This window comes from Vigna angularis, chromosome 1, assembly GCF_016808095.1.
Source record: "Vigna angularis cultivar LongXiaoDou No.4 chromosome 1, ASM1680809v1, whole genome shotgun sequence".
NCBI classification, from domain to species: domain Eukaryota; kingdom Viridiplantae; phylum Streptophyta; class Magnoliopsida; order Fabales; family Fabaceae; genus Vigna; species Vigna angularis.
Genome location: NC_068970.1, coordinates 2,096,588 through 2,122,778, shown reverse-complemented (window position 1 = coordinate 2,122,778; position 26,191 = coordinate 2,096,588). Strand labels below are relative to the sequence as shown.

Here is a 26,191-nt window from a genome sequence, read left to right as displayed (position 1 = left end):
AGAAATTTTGTGAATTCAGTGATGTGATTGTTTTAGTTAAAACTATTTTTGTATTTTCATATGATTATTCCTGCATGCAATTTGCCCATATAAAATACTTAAAAAAAATGTAACACTGAAATTTAAATTTGTAACTGTATCTTTTTTTAAAAAAATTTTAATTGTAGATTAATTTTCTCCTAATCTGAAAATGAAAGTAAAAAGTAGAAGAATTAGTTTGGTTAGGGATGAAAAGAAGAGGAAGTGGAAAAGTGTGTGTGTGAGTGAGATGATTATGTTATGGTGAATTCAAAAGCTGAATCTGAAAGAGAACAAACTTCACTGAGTTTCGTTCAGATCCTTTCTCTAACGAATTAGTTATTTACGAGTTACGACTTCACTTAGCTATGTACAGCGGCTCCAGCGACGGCGAAACCCATGACGCCCCTCATCGAAAAATTCCTCCGGCGTCCTCCATGCTATGGGTCCGCAATCTTCGCCGTTTCATCGGATCCGGCGCCGGTCTCGGATCCGAAGCCTTGATGGGTCAGTATTCGCCCCATTTCGTGGTTACATTTCGTTATTGTTGATGAATTGTGTCGGCGTCGTCAGGATCAGGAATCCGTTAATTGAGTACCGTTTTTTTTTTCAAACCCTAATGATTGCTCAATGTATTCCCCCTTTCGCAGAACTCGAAACGAAGAGAATTCTGCTTGACATTTTTAAAGAAAAGCAGAAGAAAAGCGCCGAAGCTGGTACAATTCCAAGTTTCTACAAGCAGGCACGTGAAATAAAGCATCGCTTCATCATATTCATTTTTCTTGTATATTTTATGCACGAATTGCCTGCACTAAGTACACTTATTACATTCTTATACTTTATTACCGATGGTGGATTCATGAAGACATCGCTGTGTTTTGTTTTTTTAAGGATGGGCACCTTTACGGTTGCCTTTTCATTTTTTCTCACAGTATTTCCGTATGAATATGTTTGTTATAGTCACAAAAATAACAACATGTAGATTGACTAGTTTATGGAACGAGTTCAAATCGATAAGATAACTTTCATTTACTAGTGCCCTGATGTTTAGAACAGACAGAACACACCCTTGTGTGTTGTGTTACATCCCTTTATGGGTCATTTTGTTTATCATTACAGGTTATATAGGATGGTTTGTGGATTTTTGAACTTTAGATTTGGATTTCTTTGGCATTCATGTGATCCAAACATTGATACGCTCTCATCTTCATTCAGAAACCTGAAGATGGATCAATCAGTCATAGAGTCCAGAGATTGGCAAAGTATCGGTTTCTGAGGGTATCGTGTTCTGTCTTACCACTTTCTTGGTCATACTTGCTTAAACAGTTGGTTTATTCTTAATTTTTGACATTCCCAGTGTGTGTTGCACAGAAACAATCGGATCTTTTGCTGAATGCTGATGATTTGGATGCTATGTGGGTGTGCTTAAGAGAGAATTGTGTGATTGATGATGCTACTGGTGCAGAAAAGGTTTGACATTTTCACATTTTTGTTTTGCTTCTCCATATTTCCCAACTTTACGGCATATTAAACCAGATTCGCCTTATAATTAATCTTTTAAATCTACCACAAAACCCTTAATGGAATTTTGTTGGCACAATCGTATATGTTTCAGTGATGAGTTAAATTTGCTCTACTTCCAAAGATGCCTATTTGTCTATCTAAATTATTTCTTTTCCTGTTAAATGGGTGATATAAGTTGCTTTTATTCACCTAATTTATAATTTAGCCAAGATTTTATCCTTGATAATCTCAAAGTTACTGTAACGTTGTTTATATGAATATTCTTTAGCTTTATACGCTATTTTCATAGCAATCCTAATGCAGACTTCAATTCGTTTCTTATAGATGAACTATGAAGACTTTTGCCACATTGCTTCTGTATGTACAGAACAAATAGGTCCTAAATGCCGAAGATTTTTCAGTCCTTCAAACTTTATGAAGTTTGAGAAAGATGAACTGGGAAGAATTGCTATTCTACCTTTTTACCTTTATGTGATGCGAACGGTATGTCACCTGCCAATGTGCTATTTCAGTGGCATTGCTGTTTAATTCTTCTGCATACTTCAGCATAAATGCCGCTATATTATTGTTTCTTCATTAAAACTTTTTGTGTTGTTTGCATGTACCTGAACATGATGAATTTATCTAATGTTTGTGAAAGCTACTGAGTACTGGTTATGGTTATGCAGGTTTCACTTACACAGGCAAGAATTGACATGAGTGAGCTTGATGAGGATTCTGATGGTTTTCTTCAGCCACATGTATGAATTCTTATTGCTGTTAGGCTTTCGATCATTTTAAATTGAACCATAAATTCACTATTTCATTTATTCATTTTTTACTTTTATGTATATGAAGCTTGAAAGCAAATTGTATTTGAACAATTTCTTACATTCTTATTATGTTAACCTTCATGATTATTATTGTTATTATTTACTTTGCTCTTCAGGAAATGGAGGCCTATATCCGAGGTCTGATACCCAACTTGGCGCAGTTACGTGACATGCCAGCTGCCTTTGTTCAGATGTATTGTCGTATTGCCGCACACAAATTCTTCTTCTTTTGTGATCCTCATAGACGAGGTTTGCATGGCTGAAATCTTTTTGTTTTTAAGTTTAGATGTTGCTTCATAGTTGTATTCCCTCTGTTTGAATTTCGGTATTGATACAAAAGACATTCTTTTTAGAATATAGAATAATAAATAGAAATATATTGAGGCAAATCCGGAGGGGCAAAACTCATAGCAGCTTTCAGTATGCTCTTTAAATAAGAGAAGAAAAAGACTGAAATTGGAGTACTGAATATAAAAAGTAGATCTCGTCAATGTTTTCGTTTTGGTTTGCAAATTGTTACAACTTTCAATCTTATCATTTTCAATATTCATTTTGTAATCAATTATCCAGATACGGAGATGCTGTTTAGCAATTGTAGTTGAAGTGAGCCGTTGACCCCAGAAAGCTATCAATAAATCATTAAACTCATTTACACGGAGAAACTCCCAATATTTAAACCTATTGTTTGAGATTCATAGAGCATCTAATCTGCATTTAATCAACACTTTGCTTGTCATATTTAGCACTCAAGCTAGCATATGTTGCCATTCTCCATCCGAGTTTTTCTATTTTCAGAATCTGACGTGTGGTACTACTGATGACAAAATGACACACCTTGATGAAACACAATCTTCCCAAATATGTTCCCACTGAATGTCCAGTCTCTATACAGGGTTTTATCAAATAAAAGCAGTTGATGCTTATATTCTAACCTCAACTCAATTGCCACTAAAGTTGATTGCCATGTTATAAACTTTTGGACCATAAAACATGTTGAACTAGCGTTGGCTGGTTTATTGAGGAATCTAGTTAATAACTAATATTGGTGCTGTCATCTTCTCTGTTGCCTGTTTCTTATTTGTTTGTTATTCCGGAGACAACGTTGAATTTTACATCTTAGTTTCTTGAATACCACTAAAAATTACTGCTCATTCAAGCACCTAAAGGATATAATTTGATCAGTTTCTTTCATGAATGTTCAGTTAGATACTATGTTGCAAATAATTTACTACTAATAAGGCATTGAGCACAGGGTGGGATGCATTAACGTACCTTGTTCATGTTATAATGTAGAAATGAAAAATTGTTCCAATTGGTGGTTTTGGTTTACAAGTTAAGTAGTTAGGGTCAGTAAATAATTAGTTAGCGCTCAATAAAATGTTGATTTAGTCATATCTTAATTATATTTATCTTTTAAGTGCTTCTGCTCAACCATTTTTGCTTGTTTGAATTTCAGCTAATGCAGATTACTTTTATCCAGTATTATTGAAGTTTTTTTTCTTGTACAGGAAAAGCTTGCATCAAGAAAGTGTTGCTTAGTAACTGTCTCCAGGAACTCATGGAGCTTCACCAGGTAGGTTGTTTAAAATGTTCTCTTAATATCTTTGGAACTAAACGTCTCTACCTCTCTGCTGGTTGATATTGTCATGGGAACTTCTGGTGTTTAAAAGCATTGCCTCACATGATTAATTTACTTTGTTTATAGGAACAGTGAACTGTATTTTGTTCTAACTCTGCATAATCTTGAATAATTACTTTTTGTTATAATGTTGTGTATTTCAGGAAAGTGAAGAAGAAGTCACAGACACAGAGCAAGCCGAAAACTGGTTCTCTTTGACTTCTGCTCAACGCATATGTGGTGTGTTTTTGTATAGTTTTAGGATTCAGACTCATTTACCCAATTCTTCTGCTCCATTCTTGTCTGTCAATCCATCTTTGCTTGTTTATATACGATTTTGAATGCAACATTCTTATCAAATTATACCGAGTTTCTTATTAAACTCATTCATTGAATGGCCTGAATTTCATTTTTCATGATGAATAGAAATCATGAATATAAGTAGGGTTAAAATTATTTCCTGTTGATTTGTGATTTTGTTCATTCTGAATTTTTCTGCAGACATGTTTCTTGCTCTTGATAAAGATACAAATGGTACATTAAGCAAGCAAGAGCTGCGAGAGTATGCAGACGGGACTCTGACTGATATTTTTATCGAGAGAGGTAAATTTTACTATGGCAATACCCTTGTCAGATATGGTGTAATTTTTGGCACATATTTACCGTTGGTACTGACAACTATTTACATATTCTGAACTCCAAAATGCTGGTTTCCTCCAATTTCCTATTTATAATAACAATTGTGGTTGATGGCCTTATATGTTCCCTATTGTGCGTGTTTCTAATTTTTAGTGCTGAATTGGAACATAATCTTGGTTTAGTTTAGCAATGTTTAACGTGATTATGTGATTCATAGTTTGATACTCATTTGTAAATGAACTAAAACAAATGCACTTCTTGCAGTATATGATGAACATATTCGTCATGGAAAGAGTGGTGGTGGGAATGCTCGAGAGATGGATTTTGAGAGTTTCCTGGACTTTGTTCTGGCTTTAGAAAACAAAGATACTCCAGAAGGCTTGACATACTTGTTTCGTTGCCTTGATCTTCAAGGGAGGGGTTACCTCACTACAGCTGACATTCACTCCCTTTTCAGGTAAACTGTCATTCCGTTGGTATACTAGTATTTATGAACTATTTTCCTCGTCTTTTTGCTAGTATTCATTTTCTTTACTATATTTCTTGGGCTTTTTTATTTCCATTTGTGGTGATAATATTAGTTTCTTGCACAATAAGTTAACAAACTTTTAAACCAGAAATGATTATTTAATGCTATTATTGGAAGAATAGAAGGGGAGCATCTAGATGGTCAGATGTTGCCTGATACAATCTTCCTATAAAGAAGAGCTGTTTTTTCCTGCTTGCAGTGCTTGAGCAAGTGCTGTAAGTCTCAAATAGACAGTCACATATTAGTTATTAATTGTAAGATGGAACCCACGGAGATCGTTGGCCTCCCTTAACTGGCAATTAGATGTAATACTCATAATCTGACATTGTTATTTCAACTTTTCACCGACTAGCCCTTTTTTTGTGAAAAAAACAGAGATGTACACCATAAATGGATTGAGGGTGGCAACTATGAACTTTGTATTGAAGATGTGAGGGATGAAATCTGGGATATGGTTAAGCCAGTTGATCCTCTCAAGATAACATTGGCAGACCTACTGGCCTGCAAACAGGGTGGAACTGTAGCCAGCATGCTCATAGATGTGCGTGGTTTCTGGGCTCATGACAATAGAGAGAATCTTCTCCAGGAGGAAGAAGAACCTGAAGAAGAATAACTCTGATCAGGGACTTGCTAACATAAAACTTCTGCCTCGGGTACATTTCAACTTAGGATTCCTCACAATCACAAGATGTAAAACACTGCTCATGTTTGAATTATTAAATGTTGAATTAGTTGTGTTTCTGGACATCTTAACTGTAAAAACATCATAAATTAGTGTGTATGTAGTATAGCCATGGGTTCAAAGTTCGGTCCTAAACTTTAGCCAAATTCTTGTGATGATTTGATATAAAAAGTAATGATATTGCTTTGTTATCTATGTAAAAGATGTCTGATACTATTAAGAGGATTCTTAAAGTAAATTGAAATGTTACATTTCACACCCCACGACAAAAAATTCGTTGTGATTACAATAAATCAAAATTATTTGGGTAAATTTTCTTTTCCTTCAATTGCGCATTCAATTGGAGCATGCAAGGCTTTTTTCTGGTTGTTTGATTAAATTAATCTTCATTGAAAAGTTGTAAACAGGTTATATTAAATTAATCTTTACTGAGAATTTTTAATGGTAAATTTTTTTATTTAACATTGTAAAAGTTTGTAATTGAATTCATAAACAATTTAATCGAGTTTTTATCCACATTTTTGTTAGATCATTACGTCACAAATAGATATTAAATTACAATTAAGGAGATAATTAAACTGAAGTTCTAATTCATGAATTGTTTGAAAATTTTACATGTTGTAATTTAAGAAACATTTATGAGCGCTTAGGTTTGGAAATCTTTACCACATGTAAATTATTACACTTTTAAAATTTAATTAAATTTTGATTAGTGTGTTAAATGTGTGTAATCAACATATTGGTAATATCGCATTTTATATATGATCAATTTGAACAAAAGGTATATTCCTATGTATTCACGGTATGCTGCTCTGTATCTGATCTTTCTATCCTTTCATGTTATTGAAGCGAGTAAAGTAAAATAGGTGCCCAAGTGAATACAATTAATAGATGAAGGTACGATAGTTTCTACAAGTCCTGCTTACCAATTGAATAGTGTGGTTGTCAAAAGGATGAAATATTAAGCTGTTTCCTCTTTATCTTTAAGCAGATAATGCAAATGTTTAGCCATGATTTGCTAAAGTCTTCTTCTGTCAAGAGTAGAGCAGACTTCAGCAAGATAAAATTGAAGTACTACCAGGTTCAAAATACTAAGCCAACTTTTACATTGCAAGAAACGACCGCTCAAAGTTCTTTTCTTTCCCACTTTTAGCAGCATCAAGTACACATTCTATTCCTCGTTCCTTTCATGCAGACTAGGTGTTCCTCTGCTGAATACTGACTTAAACATTCAAAAGAAAAAAACCTATCAATAGATGTTAAAGCGTTTTTACCTCAATAAAAATATCAGTCAGAATCCCATCTGCATATTTCGCAGGTTCTGCTTGCTTAACACTACTCATTGCATTTAAAATCGTATATATAAACAAGCAAAGATGGACTTATGGATAAGAATGGACCAGAAGCATTGGATAAATGACTCTGAATCCTAAAACCATACAGAAAACCCACCCACCACATGCAGTTCAGCAACTTTCGGCTTGCTCTGTGTCTGACTTCACTTTCCTGAAATACACACCATTATAATAAAAAATAAGTATTCAAGCTTATGAAGAGTTAGAACAAAATACAGTTCACAGTTATTATAAACAAAGCACCGGAAGTTCCATGATAATATCAACACGCAGAGAGGTAGAGAAAAGGATAACATGGTGTTTAGTTCCAAAGACATTAAGAGAACGTTTTAAACAATCTACTTGGTGAATCTCAATGAGTTTCTCGAGACATTACTAAACAACACTTTCTTGATGCAAGCTTTTCCTATATGAAAAACACTAAATTTTTTCTGACGTCAACAGTTAACTTCAATGACAATTGCTTAACAGCATCCCATATTTGAATAATTGATTAGAAGATGAATATTGAAAATGATAGGATTGAAAGTTGTAACAATTTGCAAACTACCATGAAAAAATGAAGAGGATTATTTTATATATTCCGTATCTGTTTTTTCTGTTATTTAAAGAACATACTGAAAGCTGCTGTATGAGTTATGATGCACAATTGGATTTCCCTCAATATATTATTATTTATTATTCTAAAACTTTAAAAGAATATCTTTTGTACCAATACAGAAATTCAAATAGAGGAAATACAACTAAGAGTCAACATCTAAACTAAACTAAAAGATATCACCCATGTAAACCTCGTCTAGGAGGATCAAAGAAGAAGAATAATTTGTGTGCAGCAATACAACTATACATCTGAACAAAGGAAGCCGCCATGTTGTTTCTCAAACTTCATAAAGTCTTAAGGAAAAAAACCGTTGGCCTTTAGGACCTATTTGTTCTGTATATTCAGAAGCAATGTGGCATAAGTTTGGGAAATTTATCTGTTCCGATTTCAAATCGCATGATAGAAACATAAGCCTGTAGACAATGTCTAAGGAGAATAACTGGTCATACCAATGAAGGCTTAAGGGAAGTTTCCGTTGTCGGCTTCAGTAAAGGAGAATAACTGGTCATACCAATGAAGGCTTAAGGGAAGTTTTCGTTGTCGGCTTCAGTAAATGTCAATGTTTCGATCCCAAGTTCGTGGTTAATCACCATACATCCGAGATGTTATCAGCCACGGATACTGTTTGGTCCTTAAGGTGCCTCAGTATTTAAACTCTCTTAATTCTTGACTCTAAGCAATATGAGACTATTTAACATGATAAGAACATAAAGGTCTAATGACTTATCATCTCCAATAAAAGACTTAAGAGGCTGAGGGTTTAACACACGGGAAAGGTTAATAATTAAGAAAATATCAACTGTTTAATCAAGTATAACTAAGAAAGGGGTAAGACAGAACATGATACCCTCAAAAACTGATACTTGCCAATCTCTGGACTCTATAACCGATTGATCCATCTTCATGTTTCTGATGATGATGAGAGTCTATCAATGTTTGGATCACATTAGGGGTCTCACATGAATGCCAAAGAAATCCAAATATAGAGTCCAAAAATCCATAAACTGTCTTATACAATCTGCAATTATAGACAAAATGACCTATAAAGAGATTCAATACGATTCAATATATTAAATCTAAACTAAAGGGTGTTTCTAAAATAATTTAAAATAAATTATATTCCAAAATATCTCTGAAGAAGAAACCCGAGATTATAAATTTAAAAACCAGAACAAACAAAAATGTTCAACAACGTCTATATACAATAAAGAATCTAAAATAGCCTATAGCTAAACACCACAAGCCTGTTCTATCCCACGTGAGAGGTGAAGGCAAATTTTTCCCCTAAAACTTAAAAATTCAACACCAACCATGGGCAGTTAGGCATCAAATAACAGCGTGTATCTCAAACCATCAAGTTCACAGCTGTTGCATCCCGGCGCACAACACCTACGGTTTCAACCCTTTACTAACAAAAAAAAGTTGTATATGTTCATAGTTTTAAGGTTTTTTCACCAAAACCAAGGAAATCATTTAATTTTTTATTTTTAACGCAATTTAAATTTGTTAGCTATTATACTCTTTCAGTTTTCTTATTTTAAAGTACATTTATGTGTCATTACATTTTGTCTTTCTGTAATCATAAGTAATTTATCTCTCTCCAAATTAATTAAATTAAGGGTATAATTGAAAAAAATTATTATCTTAAAATTTAAAAAATGACAAATAAAAATGAACCAGTTTTTGTCAAAAAAATGATAACTAGAGGACAGTGGGGAATATTAGCCAAATCACAACATTGATAGTCAATAATTGATGACAATTGCACAAAAACAAGCAAGCATGTCAATTGTTTTACCAGTATGTCATTCAAGTTTCCTGTATGTTGACTTATAAGTCTAGGCCGAACGCATTCTAGATTGCCAATGAAGGGGAGCAAAAGGTTAAGGGAAGGCTATAGACCATGAGCTTCAAATTCCTCAAACATAATGGAAAAATTATGACATTGAGTCAGTAACCAAATCACGTTCCTCGTCACCTCCCGTCACTGCTTCATTGCTACTATTCAATCCCTCAAAGACTGCCAATCATGGAGCAGTTAAGTTGCTTGTCCAACTACATCCAGGTATCCTGATGATTTCCTTTGCTTCCACACCCTTTCTCATCTTCTTGGAATCATCCCATTTTCCAACAGAAGCATATATGCTAGAAAGAAGAGAACAATAACCAGTTGTATCACTCTCCAGTTTAATGCAATGCTGAACAGCTATTTCCCCAAGATCCACATTATTGTGTAATCTGCAAGCAAGAAGCAAAGCTCCCCAAACACCAGCATTGGGTTGCATTGGCATATTTATTATAAGCTTATATGCTTCATCCAAATATCCTGCCCTCCCTAAGAGATCAACCATGACTCCATAATGATCAATTGAAGGCACGAGTCCATAGTTCTTCATGGAGTTAAAGCACTGGTAACCTTTTTCAACCAATCCAGCATGATTATAGGCAGTTAGGAGTCCAGTGTAGGTGACTAGATTAGGAATAATACATTCAGCAAGCATCTGTTCAAATAACTTGATTGCATCAGAGGCCTTTCCATTTATTCCACATCCGTATATCATTGCAGAGTATGCAACCAAATCCCTCTTTCTCAGGCCATGGAATAGCTCGTATGCCATGCCAATGCTTCCACACTTTGCGTACAAATCAATTAAAGCAGTAGCCAAATGATCATCCAAAACAATTCCAAAGTCATTCATACGTGACTCAATCCAGGACCAATGTTCCAGATCCCCCAATTGAGAACAAGCTGATATAACACTAGCAAAAGTCATTTTATCTGGATGTATGTAGATGTTGGGTTTAACCATATCATTAAATAGTGCAAGGGCTTCCTTGGGTTTGCTATTTTGAGCATAACAAGATATCATAGCATTATACGAGAGCAAATCTTTGTGATCCATCTGGTCAAAGAGGTTACGAGCAGAATCAACATCCCCACCCTTCGAATATCCAGCAATCATTGTTATCCAAGATACACAGTTTCGCCTGGGCATTGCATCAAAAAGTTCTCTTGCTGACACTATGCTTCCACAATCAATGAAACCAGTGATCATTGCATTCCAAGAGGCCAGGTTTCTCTCTGGCATTATTTGAAACAAAGTACACGCCTGATCCATATTTCCTGCCTTAGCATACCCAGATATCATAGAGTTCCAAGATATAACATCTTTCTTGGGAATCTGATAAAAAAAATCTTGGGCCTCATCCAAGTTACCTGCATTTAGATAGCCAGATAACAAAGAATTCCAAGAAACCACATTTCGCTCAGCCATTTCATCAAACACGTGTGTAGCAGTCACCATGTCACCCATTTTCGAGTACAAATCAAGAAGGGCTGTTTGTACATAAACACAAGTATGAAATCCAAACACATGAACTTGCCCATGAATTGATACACCTCCCAACAAGTTCTGAATCCTAGCACATGACTTGAGTGCGGAGGAGATAGCATGTGAAGTTGGATACAATCTCATCCTGCACATTTCAACATATAGAGAAACAGCTTCGGTGAATAGACCCTTTTGAGAGAAGAACCGAATAACACAACCCCACGAGAAGGAATCTGGATTGTGCAAATAGTGAAGCATTGAGTAGGCATAGTGTGCCACAGTTCTATAGTTAGGGACATCCCAAAGAAGCATGTGATGAATTAAAAGGGGTTGAAGAAAAGTAAAACCATTGATCAATATGTGGGCATGAATTTGCTTTGCCTGCTTCACAGTTGAACATTGTTTCATCAAGGTTACCAATTTGGTAACTACCATTTAAGCTTTCTTGGGTTTGCTTTAAAGAAGAAACATCAATCACTCAGTCCAAGCACAAACCTTACTGACAGTTGCCAACATTAATAATGTTCAATTAAATTACAAAATATAATTACATATGTTTTATTTCTTTTTTATCTTTTATTGAATCAATCAAATTACAAAACTTTCATAACATTTTATTTTGTTTTATATATTTTTCTTAATTTATTATTCTTCAATTTTCATCTTCTTTACTTTTGTGATCAATCATGGCCTGAGTAGTTGTTTTCTTTATTTTCCCATGTGTCAGTTATTTTCAGTGTTAGAAACAGGTGTTAGGGTTAGGGATTCAGTCTTCAAAAACAAATGCAATTGAAAACAATAATGGATTTTGTCTTTACTGCATGTGTGGTGGGTCCAAAATCACAAACACTAACTTGTGATATGGTCTATGCTTCTCATATAAAATTACTAACTTATCAACCTAACAACATCAACTTTTCAAGAGAAATACAAATCCTAGAAATATTATTAAAAAATATAATAATATTACTTATTGTGAATGTAAAATGTTTATATCATGAATAAATTAGAAATCATCCTTGTTATGTTTTTGAAGATAATTGTCATAAAATTATTAAATTTATTAAATAGTGGAAAGATGTGTTTTCAATTTTTTATGATAATAAAAGTAAAATTAAATTAAAAAAATAAAATTATAAAAAAAGTTAATTAAAAATAAGACTAACATTTATATTAAAATTATGACAATTATATATATATATATATATATATATATATATATATATATATATTTATGTATACGAATTTGTTTTATAATCTTATAGTTATATAATAATTTCCATAAAAGAATGTACAATTATAAATTTGAAGTTTTTTTTGAAAATTATGATTATAGTTATAAGCTAAATATACTTTCAATTTTTACAGGTAGTATTTTAGGATGATAGAAATAAAAAATAAATTAAATAATGTAAGATAAAAAAAATACTAGATTAATTAGGTATTCAACAAAGAGAAAAATACTACTAACTCAAAACTTGGTAAACTATCAATTCTATTTACTCCCTTTGTTAACTAAACTATACATCTAAATACTTGTATTCTTGCTATTCTTTTTATATCCCATATTCTATAAAATTCACAATTTTTTTTATAATTTGTATATTTATTTTTTTAACAAACACATCTTACAATTAAACACAGGTTTAATTATTTCAGATATTAAAAAAACATAAACAAAATTAATGAAATTTAAATTTTTTATATTAAAATAAAAATATTTTTATTATAGTAAAAATAAAAGAAACCCTAGAAAGTTAAAATAATTACATATTATTATTGTTATACAGGGAATTGGAGGAACATAAAGAATGAAAAGAATACCAATTATTTGGAAGAATAAAATTGGTGTAGAAATAAAATAATTTTTAGTATATTTTTATTTTCTTACATATATATATATATATACATATGCATCTTTTAATTTTTTTTATGTAATTTTCTTTTACTTTTATTCATTTTCTTCAATTAAATAGTTTTAATTTGCTGTCTCATGAACGGTAAGTTGTAAAGCATATGCATGCATAATTAATTATTAATAAAGCAGGAAAGTAGCCAGCCAAATCCCTCTTTTGCGGACCTCACACTGACACTGCACTATTTAGCATGCTAACTTGCGCATCCTCTGTCTCTATCTCTTTCATTGTCATCAATGCTATGTTCTGTCTGCACTCCATCACTCCCAACCCAACTTCTTTCCTTCTCTCTTCTTCCAAACACAACCACAGCACAATCTATTATAAAAAACTGCACTATCTTCTTACCCTTTTCTTTTTCCCCTTTCTCTCTCATTATTGTCAATCTGATTACTATTATTACCCACTTTTTTCTGGGCACAAACACTGGTAAAGCAAAGCAAAGAAACTCTTTCAGAGACTCATATCAAACAATGTGTCTTCCTTTTCTGCCTTTTTAGGGTTACTTGCTCACTTATTCAATCTTCATCCTTCTCTGCTTCACCTTTTCTTCTTCTTTCCTTTCTTTTTCTCTCGTCCTTTTATCATCATGTTTGGCTTCTCTCGTCGTCGCATGAAACTTGGCAGGTACATCAACACTTTCTTTCTTCAGTCACTTGATTTGCTAACCTGAGTTGCATTTTGAGAGTGTGTTTTTGGTGATGTAATAGTGTGACATTTGTGTTGTGGCAGATTGAAGGTGCAGCTTTCTGAGGCCAACCAAGGAACCAGAACTCCTGTCAGGCATCCCAAAAGAAATGGAAACTCCAATGTAAGATTTTTTTTTCCAGCTAACTCAATTTCACTTATATACACTATTTTAGTCATAGTCAATATGGGTGGGGTTTCCAACATATTTTCATCTCCACACAAAATATGAGTTTGGACAGTGGGATGTTTCCTAAGTTTAAAGGTTGTTCCAGGGAGAAGGAGATGCAGGGTCCAGTGGCCATTCTGATGAAGTTGATTGCCTGCCTTCAGCTGAGATAAGTAGTTGTGCATCAGGTAGCTCAGAGAACTGGATGGTGTTATCTATTGCTGGGGATAAGCCCACTCCTAGATCCAATGTCTGTAATCTTACCATTCTTTTACTTCTCATCTTTTCTGGACTGCAAGTTTTATTATTCCACTAGTAGTAGTATACAGGGATTTGGCTCCTCTAAACTAAACAATGGTAAAGTGAGTATCAACTAATGATATTGTAATACATTCATGATTTGTTTTAAATGTGCACCTAAAATCAGTCTTTGATGATAAACATCAAAGACTCACATTACTTACTTTATTCACTTACTCACTGAAGTGAATTGATCATTTTTAAGTAGCTGAATCCTCATATATAGTGGCAGTGAAGGGGAAAGGACTGAACCGTCATTTTCATTGTGAAATATGTGCAGCATGCAGCAGCAGTCATTGGGAATAAGATGGTAGTGGTAGGCGGTGAATCTGGGACTGGCTTGTTGGATGATGTCCAGGTATAAGTGGGAGATTGTGAGCAGAAACATGAACATTATTTACTACTTACTAGCTTGTTTGTTGGCCATCTCAACTGGTGCTATACTTTTTTATTTTCAGGTGCTGAATTTTGATAGATTTTCATGGACGAAGGCATCGTCAAAGCTTTACTTATCACCAAGCAGTCTGCCACTGAAGATTCCAGCATGCAAGGGCCATAGTTTGGTACTTATGTCCTATTAGCAACATATTCTTATCGACCTTGCTTCATTGTGCAATACATGGGATAACATGTCTCTCAATGTGTGTAAAGGTCATAAAATTGAATTTCTCAAACAAGTTGACAAAGCAAATAAGGGGCCCGCTGAGTGTCCATATACACACTATTCGTCAGCAAATTTTGTCTGCAACAAATGAATGTTCTACTTAATAATGATAATCAATCATATCTCGTTGCATGACCCCTTGGTATGATGAAGCAATTGAAGGAATCATTAATTATACACTATGTAGAAAGTCTGGGCCCTCCAACTTACGATGTTCATAGAAAGAGAAATTTGGGAGAAGATTTTAGAATGGAAAAGACAGCATTTTCAATTTTAAAAACTAAAGGAAAATCCATCAAGAATATGTTTCACGGTAGTAACTTGTAGCTTGATGTGGGCACAAGAGAAGTACCATAGCTAGTTGACTACTTCAGTGTACTCTTATACTTGAGCTTTGTATCAATTGTATAAATTACTGTTATAATCGATATGATTTGTGTCTGTTTTCGAGTCTCTTACACTTGATGATAAACTGACAAGGTATCCTGGGGGAAAAAGGCTCTTCTAATTGGAGGGAAAACAGACCCGGGGAGTGACAGAATTTCAGGTTGAATTTCATGTTATCTACCTGTAACGGTTCTTTGCTGTTTAATGTTGTGAAATGATTCTGATTGTAATTATTTGTATTTTTATAGTATGGGCATTTGATACAGAGACAGAGTGCTGGTCACTGATGGAGGCGAAGGGAGACATACCAGTAGGGATATCCCTTTCATAACTGCAAATGCTGCAGTGATATAAATTGCTCTTGGGCATTGTCTTTATTGATATGTTGAACCAAATGCTAGTAGCAGTGATATTATGTTACATATATTGCTCCATCATATTATTAAATCTTGATCATTAGAACGTAAAAAAAAAAATTGAACCAGATCATAAATTATGATTTCCCAGTGGATGGAAAAGCTTTGTTTTGCAATCAAATTGATATTTTTCACACTCAACAAGCATGTAATGTTCATGTCATATTGCATTTCAATGCTGTTTAGTTACAGTAACAACCTGTAATTGCACATTTACTAGAACTGATGTATCATCATTTTCCTTGAATTAAAATCTATATATGGACTCTGACACTTCGAGTTTGTTCTTGGTAGGTTGCTCGCAGTGGTCACAGTGTTGTTAGAGCGGGCACTGTTTTAATATTGTTTGGTGGTGAGGATTCAAAAAGGAGGAAACTGAATGATCTGCACATGTTCGATCTCAAGTCCTTTACATGGCTTCCACTTCACTACACGTAAGTGATTGAAAGAAAAAGGAACTTTTGAAAGAAAAAAGTTGGACTTAGTTGTGATTATGTAATCATAATAATCACCCAATATTCTGATTTATTTTGCTTTGCAATTATATGAATTGTAGGGGAACAGCACCTTCTCCCAGATTTAACCATGTAGCTGCTCTTTATGATGATAAAATTCTTTATATATTTGGAGGATCATCAAAGTCCAGGACCTTGAATGATTTATATTCACTTGACTTCGAAACGGTGAGTAAGTTCGGTAGGTCCATATATGTGTCTGTATTCTATACTGAAATACCATGCGGATGAATTCTTCGTCGACCATTTAACCTGATCAAAGTATATATTTCTTCAGATGGCATGGTCACGAGTAAAGATACGAGGTTTTCATCCATCACCAAGAGCTGGTTGCTGTGGTGTCCTATGTGGCACTAAATGGTTTATTACAGGGGGTGGAAGCAGGAAAAAAAGTATGTTTTGCAATGGAAGAAGCATTTGTTCATGATATTAAACCCTACTATTTGTTTGTGTGTTTTGAAGTTCTGCTATCTTATAACTGTAGAGTAATAATTTATACACTGGCCTGAAGTGTTTCATTCTGCTTACCGGGTCATAATTGTTACTCTTGCCTTTCTTGTCTGGTGTCATTTCTGTTGATTGTCTAAACTTTGTCAGCATTTCACTTTATTCTTCAAGCTTGTTGGGCTATTTAACCGGAAACAATATTTTTATATAAACGGTTTTTGTTTATCCATGGGGCAATGAGTTTTGATGTATTAGGGGTATCTGAAAAGCATCTTATTGTGTAGTGAATTCTGACTATAAAGGAAGCATTGCAAGTTTTTACCCTTGGCTCAAGCGACCTAGCTGAAGTTATATGCAATATATTATGTAGCAAGCAAATATTGTTAAAGTAGTTTTAATTATATTTAATATTGCCTTCTATATGCGTTTTACTGCGTCCTGTACATTATTTCACAATCTATAAACTTGCCTTATTCTATTCTTTTTTTTCTTCAATATTCCTTTCTTCCTATTCCAGGACATGGAGAGACTGTAATATTTGATATCGTAAAAAATGAATGGTCTGTTGCAATCACTTCGCCTCCATCTTCTATCTCTACAAACAAGGCATGGCTCTCATTCATCTGATGTCACATACTGGCCTCACTTTTTTCAACTTTTATTTCTTTTATTATTTAATTAAAAGCTTATTAAATGAATAATACCTAATTAAGTTATTATGATATGCTGATTATATTTCATTGCCAAAGGTTCTTGGGCATTCAAATGAGTCAATATATTTCTCGTTTCATGGTTAGCTTTGATATGGTAACATTTTCTTCATAGAATCAGTTAGTTATACCTCCACGTTGCGAGGTGGTTAAGTGTGAATTCAATATCTATCAAATATTATATTTTCATCGATTGTTCCAGCCAATGACTTTTTGAATTAAATCATTTCATTCCTTTATTAAGAACTACCTTAATAATATAATTATTATTTCTAGATGTCTTATATTTTATATGCACGACCATCCTTTCTTCCTGATAAATTGAACAAGATCTCTATTGAATTACCAGGGTTTCAGCATGGTACTTGTGCAGCACAAAGAAAAGGATTTTCTTGTTGCATTTGGGGGTTCCAAGAAAGAGCCATCAAATCAGGTTTGACAGGAAATATGAAGCTAATATTTGAGTTCATTCTTATTTGAATTTAACATGTTTTTTTTCTTGACATAACAGGTGGAAGTGTTGATAATGGAAAAGAACGATTCAGCAGTAGGGAGACAATCAGCCCCCAGTAAATGTTCAGCGTCTGTACTACTTGAAAAGCATTCATCATCTGCTAGATTTGCCTCCCAACTTAAAGATTGCTCCCAGCATTTAGTTGACTCAGTTGCTAGACAAAATCTAGCTTCTGCAATTGAACATGGTTCTGGCAGGAGATCTCTGTCAGAATCCCTGGTTGTTGACCCAAATTTCCCCCCCACCAACACCTCCCTCCGTAAACAATTTGATCACGATGAAGAATACAATACTGATCTCAAGATGGACAAGAACTCAGATGGAAGTTCTTTCCCTCGGGTAAAACATTTTTCTTTCATTAGCCTTGTGTTCTAATATATAAAATCTTGGTGGACATCTCGAAAAAATGTTGAACCCACCTTGGGCATTTACCTGAAACATCTAAAAAGCTTTATGCATCTTGTTTCAACATGCATACAAATAATATTAATGTAAATGAGATTTGTTTATATCATGTATTTGGTATGCAGATTATATGATTTTGTTAACCCTCCATTGTCAAAATGTATGTAACACCCAAACACATTTATGTAATAGGGTTCTTTTCGGATTATGTCATGAAATTTGGTTTTGGCCATAACATATGAACTATGCTCTCAGATGTTAAATCGTAATTTAAGCGTTCAGATGTCAGAACTGTCTTTGTGATGTGCAAATTGTAATAAACATTTTATCATTGCAGTTCCATTTTATATTTTCATGAATTGCACAGAACGTCGGTAGTGGTCTGTTTATGGTGTAAGGTTTCCTCTAAGGCCATATCTCTACTGGTATTTTGCCCAATTTTTTCATCTTTAACCCTCCTCACCCTTCACTGCATGTAGATCAAATGTTATTTATTTGAGAGTCCATTGTCAAAATCAGATATTCTAGTGTTAAAACATCTAAACTCATGCTAATTTTAGCAATAATTCCTATTCCTATCCTGGTGCTAATATCTCTGACAAACAAAAATCGAACACGGTGTTTTTATTTGACACATTTCAGGCTGGTGATCACAGAACAAACGAAAATGACCATGGCAAACAGATGAACACTGGTGGAACCAAGACCATTATAGAGGAACAGGCCATGTTATCCGGGATTTCAAACCAACAAAACCTAGTATTTGAAAATGACATGCCGCCAGATAGTGATAATTTGTCATTTTCTGAAAACAATAAATCAGCATCAATGTCTACTTCAAATGTCTATCATTACTATGAAAGTAAAGTGGCTTCCCTGATAAGAAAAAATGGAATTCTGGAAGGACAACTTGCAGCTTCCCTAGCAAGCAAAGAAGCTGCAGAGAAAAGCTTGACGTCTGTTCTTAAAAGTAAGCAGGAAATGGAGAGGAAATTGGCAGATGCACAGAAAGAGATGGAATTGATGAGAGAGAAGCTGGCCAGTCTAGAGTTGGCCCAGGAAGAGGCCAACAACCTATCAAACATTGTGCATTCTGACAATGTACGGCTTGAGCATGATGTGGCCTTCCTTAAGGCTGTATTAGATGATACTCAGAAGGTAGTACATACATGACACATTTGATTGGAGCTTCTGCATATATGTTTATTATTATTATTATTATTATTATTATTATTATTATTATAGACCAATTAAAATTTGCTGTAGGAGCTGCATTCTACAAGAGGAGTCATTGCAGGAGAAAGAGCAAGGGCATTTCAACTACAGGTACATCTTTGGATCGATTAGTTTAAGATAAGGCCTTTTTTTGTCCCAATTAATGTTTCCATTCATCTGTATCTGGTTCGTGTTGCTACAATGTTTATCTTTGTTCCGTGTTGTACAGTATGAAGTTTTTCATCTCAAACAGAGATTGCAAACAATGGAAAACCGAGCATCTACTACACCCAGGAAACCGTTTCATGTCCAGTGATGTGAATGTTCGAAGTAGCTCATTCCACTTTAAAATTTCATGTGTATATATATTCGAACCAGTGAATCACACCATACAAGTGCTGTTTTTTTGCCATTGTTATATCAAGAAGCATCGTGTATGTAAATATAATATTTTAATTTAATAATTCTATCTATATTTGAGGTAAATAATTCCTTGGGTGAAGTTCAATAGAATACATTAATAGTAGTAGTTTTGAAATTACTGTCTGTGAAATAAAGAAAGTAATGGTGGCCAAAGATTTGCTGCACAATGATTCCTAGATATGAAATTAATTGCATGAGGGTGAAGAAAGAGGTGCAATGAGAGAGAAAGAGACATAATGCAGAGGGAAGAGACAGAGAGGATGCGCACGTTAGCAGCGTGGATGTCAGTGTCAAGTCATTGTTTGGGTTCCGTATAACAAGGATTTTGGTTGGAAAGTCCTACCCTACCACTACTTTTTTATTTTTCTTCTAATTTTAAAAATATTATCTTTTAAAATCAAATATATTTTACCATTTTAAATTAGACCAAGCTAATCTAATGTGGACCACTTATACCCTTACCCTCACCCTCGTAAGACTTTTCACGTGATCAGAAAATCTTAAGGATCACACAACATACCTCTTTATCCAAATTACAACATTAACAAAATATATCAAAAACCCAATTAACCTTTGATGCATGAAGACCAAGTTTAATGATCAATGGGTTGATTGATGTTAATTACTCACAAACGAGACCAAGCTCAAATTAATGTGCTAGTATTAAATTTACTTTTAATTGACACATCAAGTTTAAAAGCAATCAATCATCTTTATTTTGTTATTTTAAATATAAAACAAATGAATTAATATTTTAAATATATTAACCATTTGTTCTATACTATTTCTTAATATTTTTAAAATATTAAGAAATAGTATTACAGTATTAATTATTTTCTACATTTTTTTTTCATTTTTATTTTCATGATTTCTATTTACTTGGTTGGTCATTTAATAAAATAAAATTTAGAAAAATATATTTTATTTTTATTTTTTAAAATAATATAATTCAAATTGTTTGTATTGCCATATAAAAAATGATCTTCCATATGATTTTTTTTCTTAATCAATTTAAATCATGACAGCCATTCCTAAAAATTATTTTAAAAATTAGTTAATTTTTAAAATAAATAAATAATTACTTTTTTTTAATTTTTAATTTTATATACATTTTAATCATAATTAAAAGCTTTTATCTAATGTATTACTTATTATTAAAGAATAGCTTATATTTAAAATATTAATTTTTTTCTATGCTATTTCTTTCATTCTTAATTTTATCCTCTCCTAATTTTTAATCAGTTGATCTTTTAACACGTTATTAATGATTAAGTTATATTTACAGTATTAATTCTTTTTTCATATTAGTTTTTAATTTTTAATTCTATCCGTTTATGATTTTTAATTACTTTGTCATATATTAAAATTAAATTTAAAAATATATATTTTAGTTCTAAGTCTTAAAATAATATTATTTAAAAAATAATATATGTTTATTAATAATACAAAGTTTTACATTGTCATATAAAAAATTGTTATGTAATACTTCCATCTATAAAATAAAAACTAAAAAAATTAAATTTATCATTATTATATTAAATATTTTTATTATTAAATATTCTTCATATTTTTATTAAATAAAAATTAAATTAATATTATTTAATAAAAAGATACATTTATAATGAGACAAGTATAACAAAAATCATTAGACAAGTCTAAAAATATATAATAAATGAGTATAACCATACATTAATTATATGAGTATAACAGAAAATATTATAAGAGATATTCCATACATTGATTAGACTAGTATACAAAAAATATTAAATGATTTTGTCAATGCATTATTTAGACAAGTTTAATAATACATTAGATGAATCTATTCACAGAGTTACACAATATACATTGTACAAGTTTGTTTCTCAATATGCAACAGGACTTTATTAATGCGCATTAAATGTGTTTGTCCATTCACTGCTTAAACAAGTCTTAACACAATTAAATGAGTCTATAAATACATTGATTGGACGATTGTGTTAATATATTAAATAAACAATTTCAGGAACAAACACTAGACCGGTATATGTTTATACACTTATTAGACAAATCTAGTAGTATACATTAGACAAGTTTGTCTATACACAAATTAGACGTGTTTATTAATACACATTAGACAAGTTTGGTTACTCACTAATTAAAAATAAACATTATATGAGCATGTTTGTATATTGATTAAACAAGTCTGACAATATATATTAGGTGAATTTATTGATGTAGATTACACGAGCCTAATAATATACATTAAACGAGTCTTTCCATACACTGATTAAAAGAATATAGCAAAAAAAAGTACATGAGATTATCTATACAATAATTCGATAAGTATAATAAAAAATATTAGACAAGTCATTTTATACGTTGATTAGACGAGTATAACAAAAAGTAGACAAGTTTAAGAATATATTGATTAGATAAGCAAAGCAAAAAACATTAGAGGAGATTGTCGATGTATTGATTAAATCAGTTTAACAATATACATTAGACGAGTCATTCATATATTTATTAAATTACTCTAGCAATCTACATTAGACAAGTCTTTCAACACATAAATTAGACGAGTCTATTAATAAACATATTAGAAAAGTATGTTCATTTACTTCATCTTGTAACACACATTAGACGAGTTTGTCCACACACTAATTATTACACTAGTCTAACAATATTAGACAAAGTCTGTTCATACACATATTAGATGGTGATTAGATGAGTCTAACAAGATATATTGAATGAGTTTGTTAATACATTAATTAGACAACTCTAACAGATCACATTACATCAGTCTATTCATACACTAATTTATATTTTATATTTTTAACTAGTCAACTATAGATATTTCTGCGTATCTTTTCTAATTTTAGAAAGTATATTCCATTTTTACATATATTTTATCCTTTATATTTTTACAAAGTCTACTATTTATATTTTTATAAGCATATTAACTTTTTAAATCTATAAATTATTTTTAAAATTAATTCTATTCAAACTTTAATTATAAATTTAAAAATATTTATTATTTTTTCTCGATACGTAATTCTCTTCTAATAAACACACAAACCAACATTAACCCGTAAATAAATACATGTTTAATTCTAGTTTTGTAAATAAAATAACATAACTAAAAGTATCACCCACATGACCTAGTTAATAACATCTCTATCCTTTTCCTGTATACTTGATGTTCACCAGGGTATTACAATTTCTTTCATGTTATTTTTCTGAACACAAATGGAGGAAACAGACAGTGTTGCAGGTGCTCCAACAGTCTCCATCATGTCCTCTCTCAAACTGCATTATTCTCCATGAGGCCATGCTAACTTTTCTCCTACTCAGAAAAAAAAACATCATCATATATAATTATGCTCCACTTTTGTGTTTTTGTCTCATTGTTCAAGATCTAACTATTTGATGATGTTAGCAAAAGGGAGAGGTCAAATTTACTTGTATTATAATTTGTGCATATGCATGCTGTGTCTCTTTTTAGCTAGGATAATGCTATTACATGCTAACTTTCAAATAATTTCTACACATTTTTTTTTCTTTCTTCCACATCCATTGTCTTCTCTCTTGTTTTTCCTTTTCCATATCCATCATTATAAAAACTGGAACTCACTCTTTTAGTTTCCAAAATATCATATCTACTCTCCAGTTTTATTTTTCTTATTTCACTAATTACCAATTATTTAAATATTTTCTTAATTTTTTTTCATTATATTAAAAATTTAAGTGAATCTAAATCTTATATTAAATAACAAAATATCATTTGTTTACATATTTTCCTTTAAAAAATCTATTTTTTTTATCATATTAGAAATTTAAATGAAGTTAAATTTTATATTAAATAAAAATGAGAAAATTGAGTATGAGAGAAAACTTATAAATTCATTAATTTTATGTTTTAAATTAAAAATAATATATACTTTTTTTGATGAGTTTGACTTCGTTGTTGTGTCTTGTCAGCTAATTCCTTCTAGAAAACCCATCACATTGCAAATTTTGTTTCATATGGTTTTTCTTTTCTAATAATTAATGTCTCTAATTATAATTTGGCTATACATATCAAAATAATTTGTTTGTGGTTACTCCCAAATGTCAACAACCCTCTTCCATTTTCAACGGGAATAGTTCTTTTGGATAAAAATATTTGTAGATTATATTTGTGTACAATTTCAATTATATTTGTATATATACATTACTTTAAGCAATGCAATTTTGTTTGTTTTCAATATTCAGCAAGAGTAAGTTGTTAATTATGGGAGAAACTACAACACTACAATTTCAAATTGAATTACTAGCTGAGAATCAAAGAGACTAAGATAGAAAAAGGAACTGAAGTTTAAAAATATAATGAATTTGAAGAAAACAATTAAAATATCAGAATATTTTGTTGTTAAGATTTTTTTTATCAGCAAAAAATTTTAATTAAAACATTTGGGATGCTCCAAACCATATAATGTATTAAGAAGTAATACCCAAAGCTCAATATTTTGCATTGCATCCCTATGTATTTAAAAGACTTTACACGATAGCTTAAACACACAAAAATAAATTTAAAATTATTGTTAAGATAATCACTTATTGCTACACTTCCAAAGTTACTTCAAAGCATAAATAATTTCGAGTTGTTTGCAGCAATAGAAAGTTTATAGTTTTTCAAACTTTAGAATTTAGAAAACAATGGGTAAAAGTATCTATAAAAAGTTATTTCATCTTTTAATAATAACTTCAACATCACGTACTCTTTCAAGTAATTAAGTGCTGGAAGAAGACGCAGCTTGTAGCCGAATCACACGTCATAAATACTCCACCTTTTACTGGTATAAGATTCTGTTCTCGTTTAATCTTTTATGCAATTATTGTTCTTTAAACAAATACTGTCATATTTCCTTCTTCAACACTGAAAAAATAGCTACCTTAAAGGGTTCAAAATACATTCTAAGAGCAATTAATTATCTTTCTCAGGTTAGACTGATATATATGTTATAGTCCACAACTCCATGTAATTTATAAGAACAATATATATAAATATATATAAATATATATCAAAAAGATAAGATTACATCTAAGCCATCAAAAAAAGGCTAAACCAGAGCTGCATGAGTTAAGTTAGCCTTATTATTACATAGCTGGTGCGATAACTCTATACTAATTAATAATAGCAGATGCATGCATGGATATATAGCTTGTTGATTACATATATATCCTGCCCCTACCTATGTAATGGCATGATTAGATACATATATATAGTTATATATAATAGCGAAAAGATGTTTATTAGAGTGTGCATGATGATGAGTGATGAGTAGGGTGAAGATCAAATGCATAATATCGTTGATCAAACCCAAAGAGCTCCTGCTTTTTTGAGCATTGGAATCAAGGAGCGATCAAGGTGAAGACTCATGACTTCATTGGCTCCACCAACAAGCTCACCACCAATGAACACAGCAGGCAGAGAGGGACTGCAACCTAGCCTTGAAAGAGCTTGCTCAATGTCTCTGCCTCTTGGTATCTCATCAAGCTCATGAACCAATGGATTCACTCCAAAGTCACAGAAGAGGGTCTTGATGGTGTGGCTCATGCAGCAAGAGCTCTTGCTGAAGATAACCACTGGTCTTTCTGAAACCATCTTGTTCACCCTATCCATTACAAGACAATGCCAAATGGGTTGAAATCTGAAGGGAAAAGAAAGCAAAGGATGTGGTATTGATGAGGTTTTTGATGTGAGATTGAGCCAAATGTGGCATTCTTATATAGTGGTTTGAAGGCTTTTAGGTGGTGGTGTGGTGGATTGGCATCGCTAAGCAAAGAAAAAGATAGGGTGACAATGGAGAAAAAGTGGAGAATCATCGATCAGATATTTGGGTCGGTTTCGAAATTTTCTTTGATCATTTGTTGAAAGTGATTGATCCAACTCTTCCTTTTACTACAGACGAATCTCTCTATCCATGCATGCATACGGAAAAACAAGGACGAGTCCTTGGCATGCCTTCAAAAGAAAATTATGCTTATATCACTTCTTTCACAATTCTATTTCTATGTTTCATATGCACACAGTTTTTTGATTCTTGGGACATAATCTACAGTTTTCGTGTTTTGTTTTTTCACGATTGCATATATACGTACGACTCCTGTTTCTGGAATTAAGAATAGTATATATATGTTCTGTGCATGGAATTTGTTAATTAATTAATTTTCCAATCATGGTAAAAATCTATTTTTTCTTTTAAGTACTTATTATTTAAGTTTGTGATGCTAATGGTGAAGTTTCTGCCTTATCTATCTTTGAGGCATCTGCTGCGTTGGAAGAAAAGTTGAA

At 32.3% G+C, this 26,191-nt stretch overlaps 4 protein-coding genes and 1 non-coding gene across 8 annotated transcripts; 3 read left to right on the top strand and 2 right to left on the bottom strand.

Annotated features, from left to right (window-relative positions):
• Positions 1 to 206: 206 nt before the first annotated feature.
• Positions 207 to 5,957, top strand: LOC108325632 (probable serine/threonine-protein phosphatase 2A regulatory subunit B'' subunit TON2). The gene is made up of 12 exons (XM_017558758.2): positions 207 to 525; positions 669 to 760; positions 1,234 to 1,296; positions 1,390 to 1,488; positions 1,867 to 2,025; positions 2,211 to 2,282; positions 2,471 to 2,603; positions 3,863 to 3,927; positions 4,137 to 4,212; positions 4,474 to 4,575; positions 4,876 to 5,068; positions 5,516 to 5,957. The coding sequence occupies exons 1-12, from the start codon at positions 387 to 389 to the stop codon at positions 5,751 to 5,753; spliced, it is 1,431 nt and encodes a 476-aa protein (XP_017414247.1). The 5' UTR covers positions 207 to 386; the 3' UTR covers positions 5,754 to 5,957.
• Positions 5,265 to 5,382, top strand: LOC128195093 (small nucleolar RNA snoR104). Its single transcript, XR_008246666.1, has one exon. It is a non-coding gene; the product is annotated as a small nucleolar RNA snoR104 (small nucleolar RNA).
• A 682-nt stretch (positions 5,958 to 6,639) lies between the features above and the next one.
• On the bottom strand, positions 6,640 to 12,020 carry LOC108324944 (pentatricopeptide repeat-containing protein At4g22760). Of its 4 annotated transcripts, none has more exons than XR_008246503.1 (3): positions 9,577 to 12,020; positions 8,626 to 8,796; positions 6,640 to 7,328 (listed from the first exon to the last, which is right to left on the bottom strand). XR_008246503.1 is itself a non-coding variant. In XM_052871714.1 (1 exon), the coding sequence occupies exon 1, from the start codon at positions 11,543 to 11,545 to the stop codon at positions 9,806 to 9,808; it is 1,740 nt and encodes a 579-aa protein (XP_052727674.1). In that variant the 5' UTR covers positions 11,546 to 12,020; the 3' UTR covers positions 9,500 to 9,805. The 4 variants fall into 4 exon arrangements, 1 of the variants encoding a protein (XP_052727674.1); XR_008246505.1 differs by lacking the exon at positions 8,626 to 8,796 and having other exon boundaries at positions 6,642 to 7,040; positions 7,279 to 7,328; XR_008246504.1 differs by lacking the exon at positions 8,626 to 8,796 and having other exon boundaries at positions 6,641 to 7,328.
• Positions 12,021 to 13,135: 1,115 nt separating this feature from the next.
• Positions 13,136 to 19,944, top strand: LOC108323799 (acyl-CoA-binding domain-containing protein 4). Its single transcript, XM_017556550.2, has 16 exons — positions 13,136 to 13,653; positions 13,759 to 13,837; positions 13,989 to 14,132; positions 14,463 to 14,540; positions 14,641 to 14,745; positions 15,327 to 15,393; positions 15,482 to 15,543; positions 15,944 to 16,083; positions 16,206 to 16,332; positions 16,442 to 16,556; positions 17,129 to 17,217; positions 17,671 to 17,754; positions 17,833 to 18,174; positions 18,883 to 19,398; positions 19,507 to 19,566; positions 19,685 to 19,944. The coding sequence occupies exons 1-16, from the start codon at positions 13,616 to 13,618 to the stop codon at positions 19,769 to 19,771; spliced, it is 2,133 nt and encodes a 710-aa protein (XP_017412039.1). The 5' UTR covers positions 13,136 to 13,615; the 3' UTR covers positions 19,772 to 19,944.
• Positions 19,945 to 24,893: 4,949 nt separating this feature from the next.
• Positions 24,894 to 25,612, bottom strand: LOC108338226 (monothiol glutaredoxin-S2). Its single transcript, XM_017574989.2, has one exon. The coding sequence runs from the start codon at positions 25,517 to 25,519 to the stop codon at positions 25,211 to 25,213; it is 309 nt and encodes a 102-aa protein (XP_017430478.1). The 5' UTR covers positions 25,520 to 25,612; the 3' UTR covers positions 24,894 to 25,210.
• Between the last annotated feature and the right edge of the window lie 579 nt (positions 25,613 to 26,191).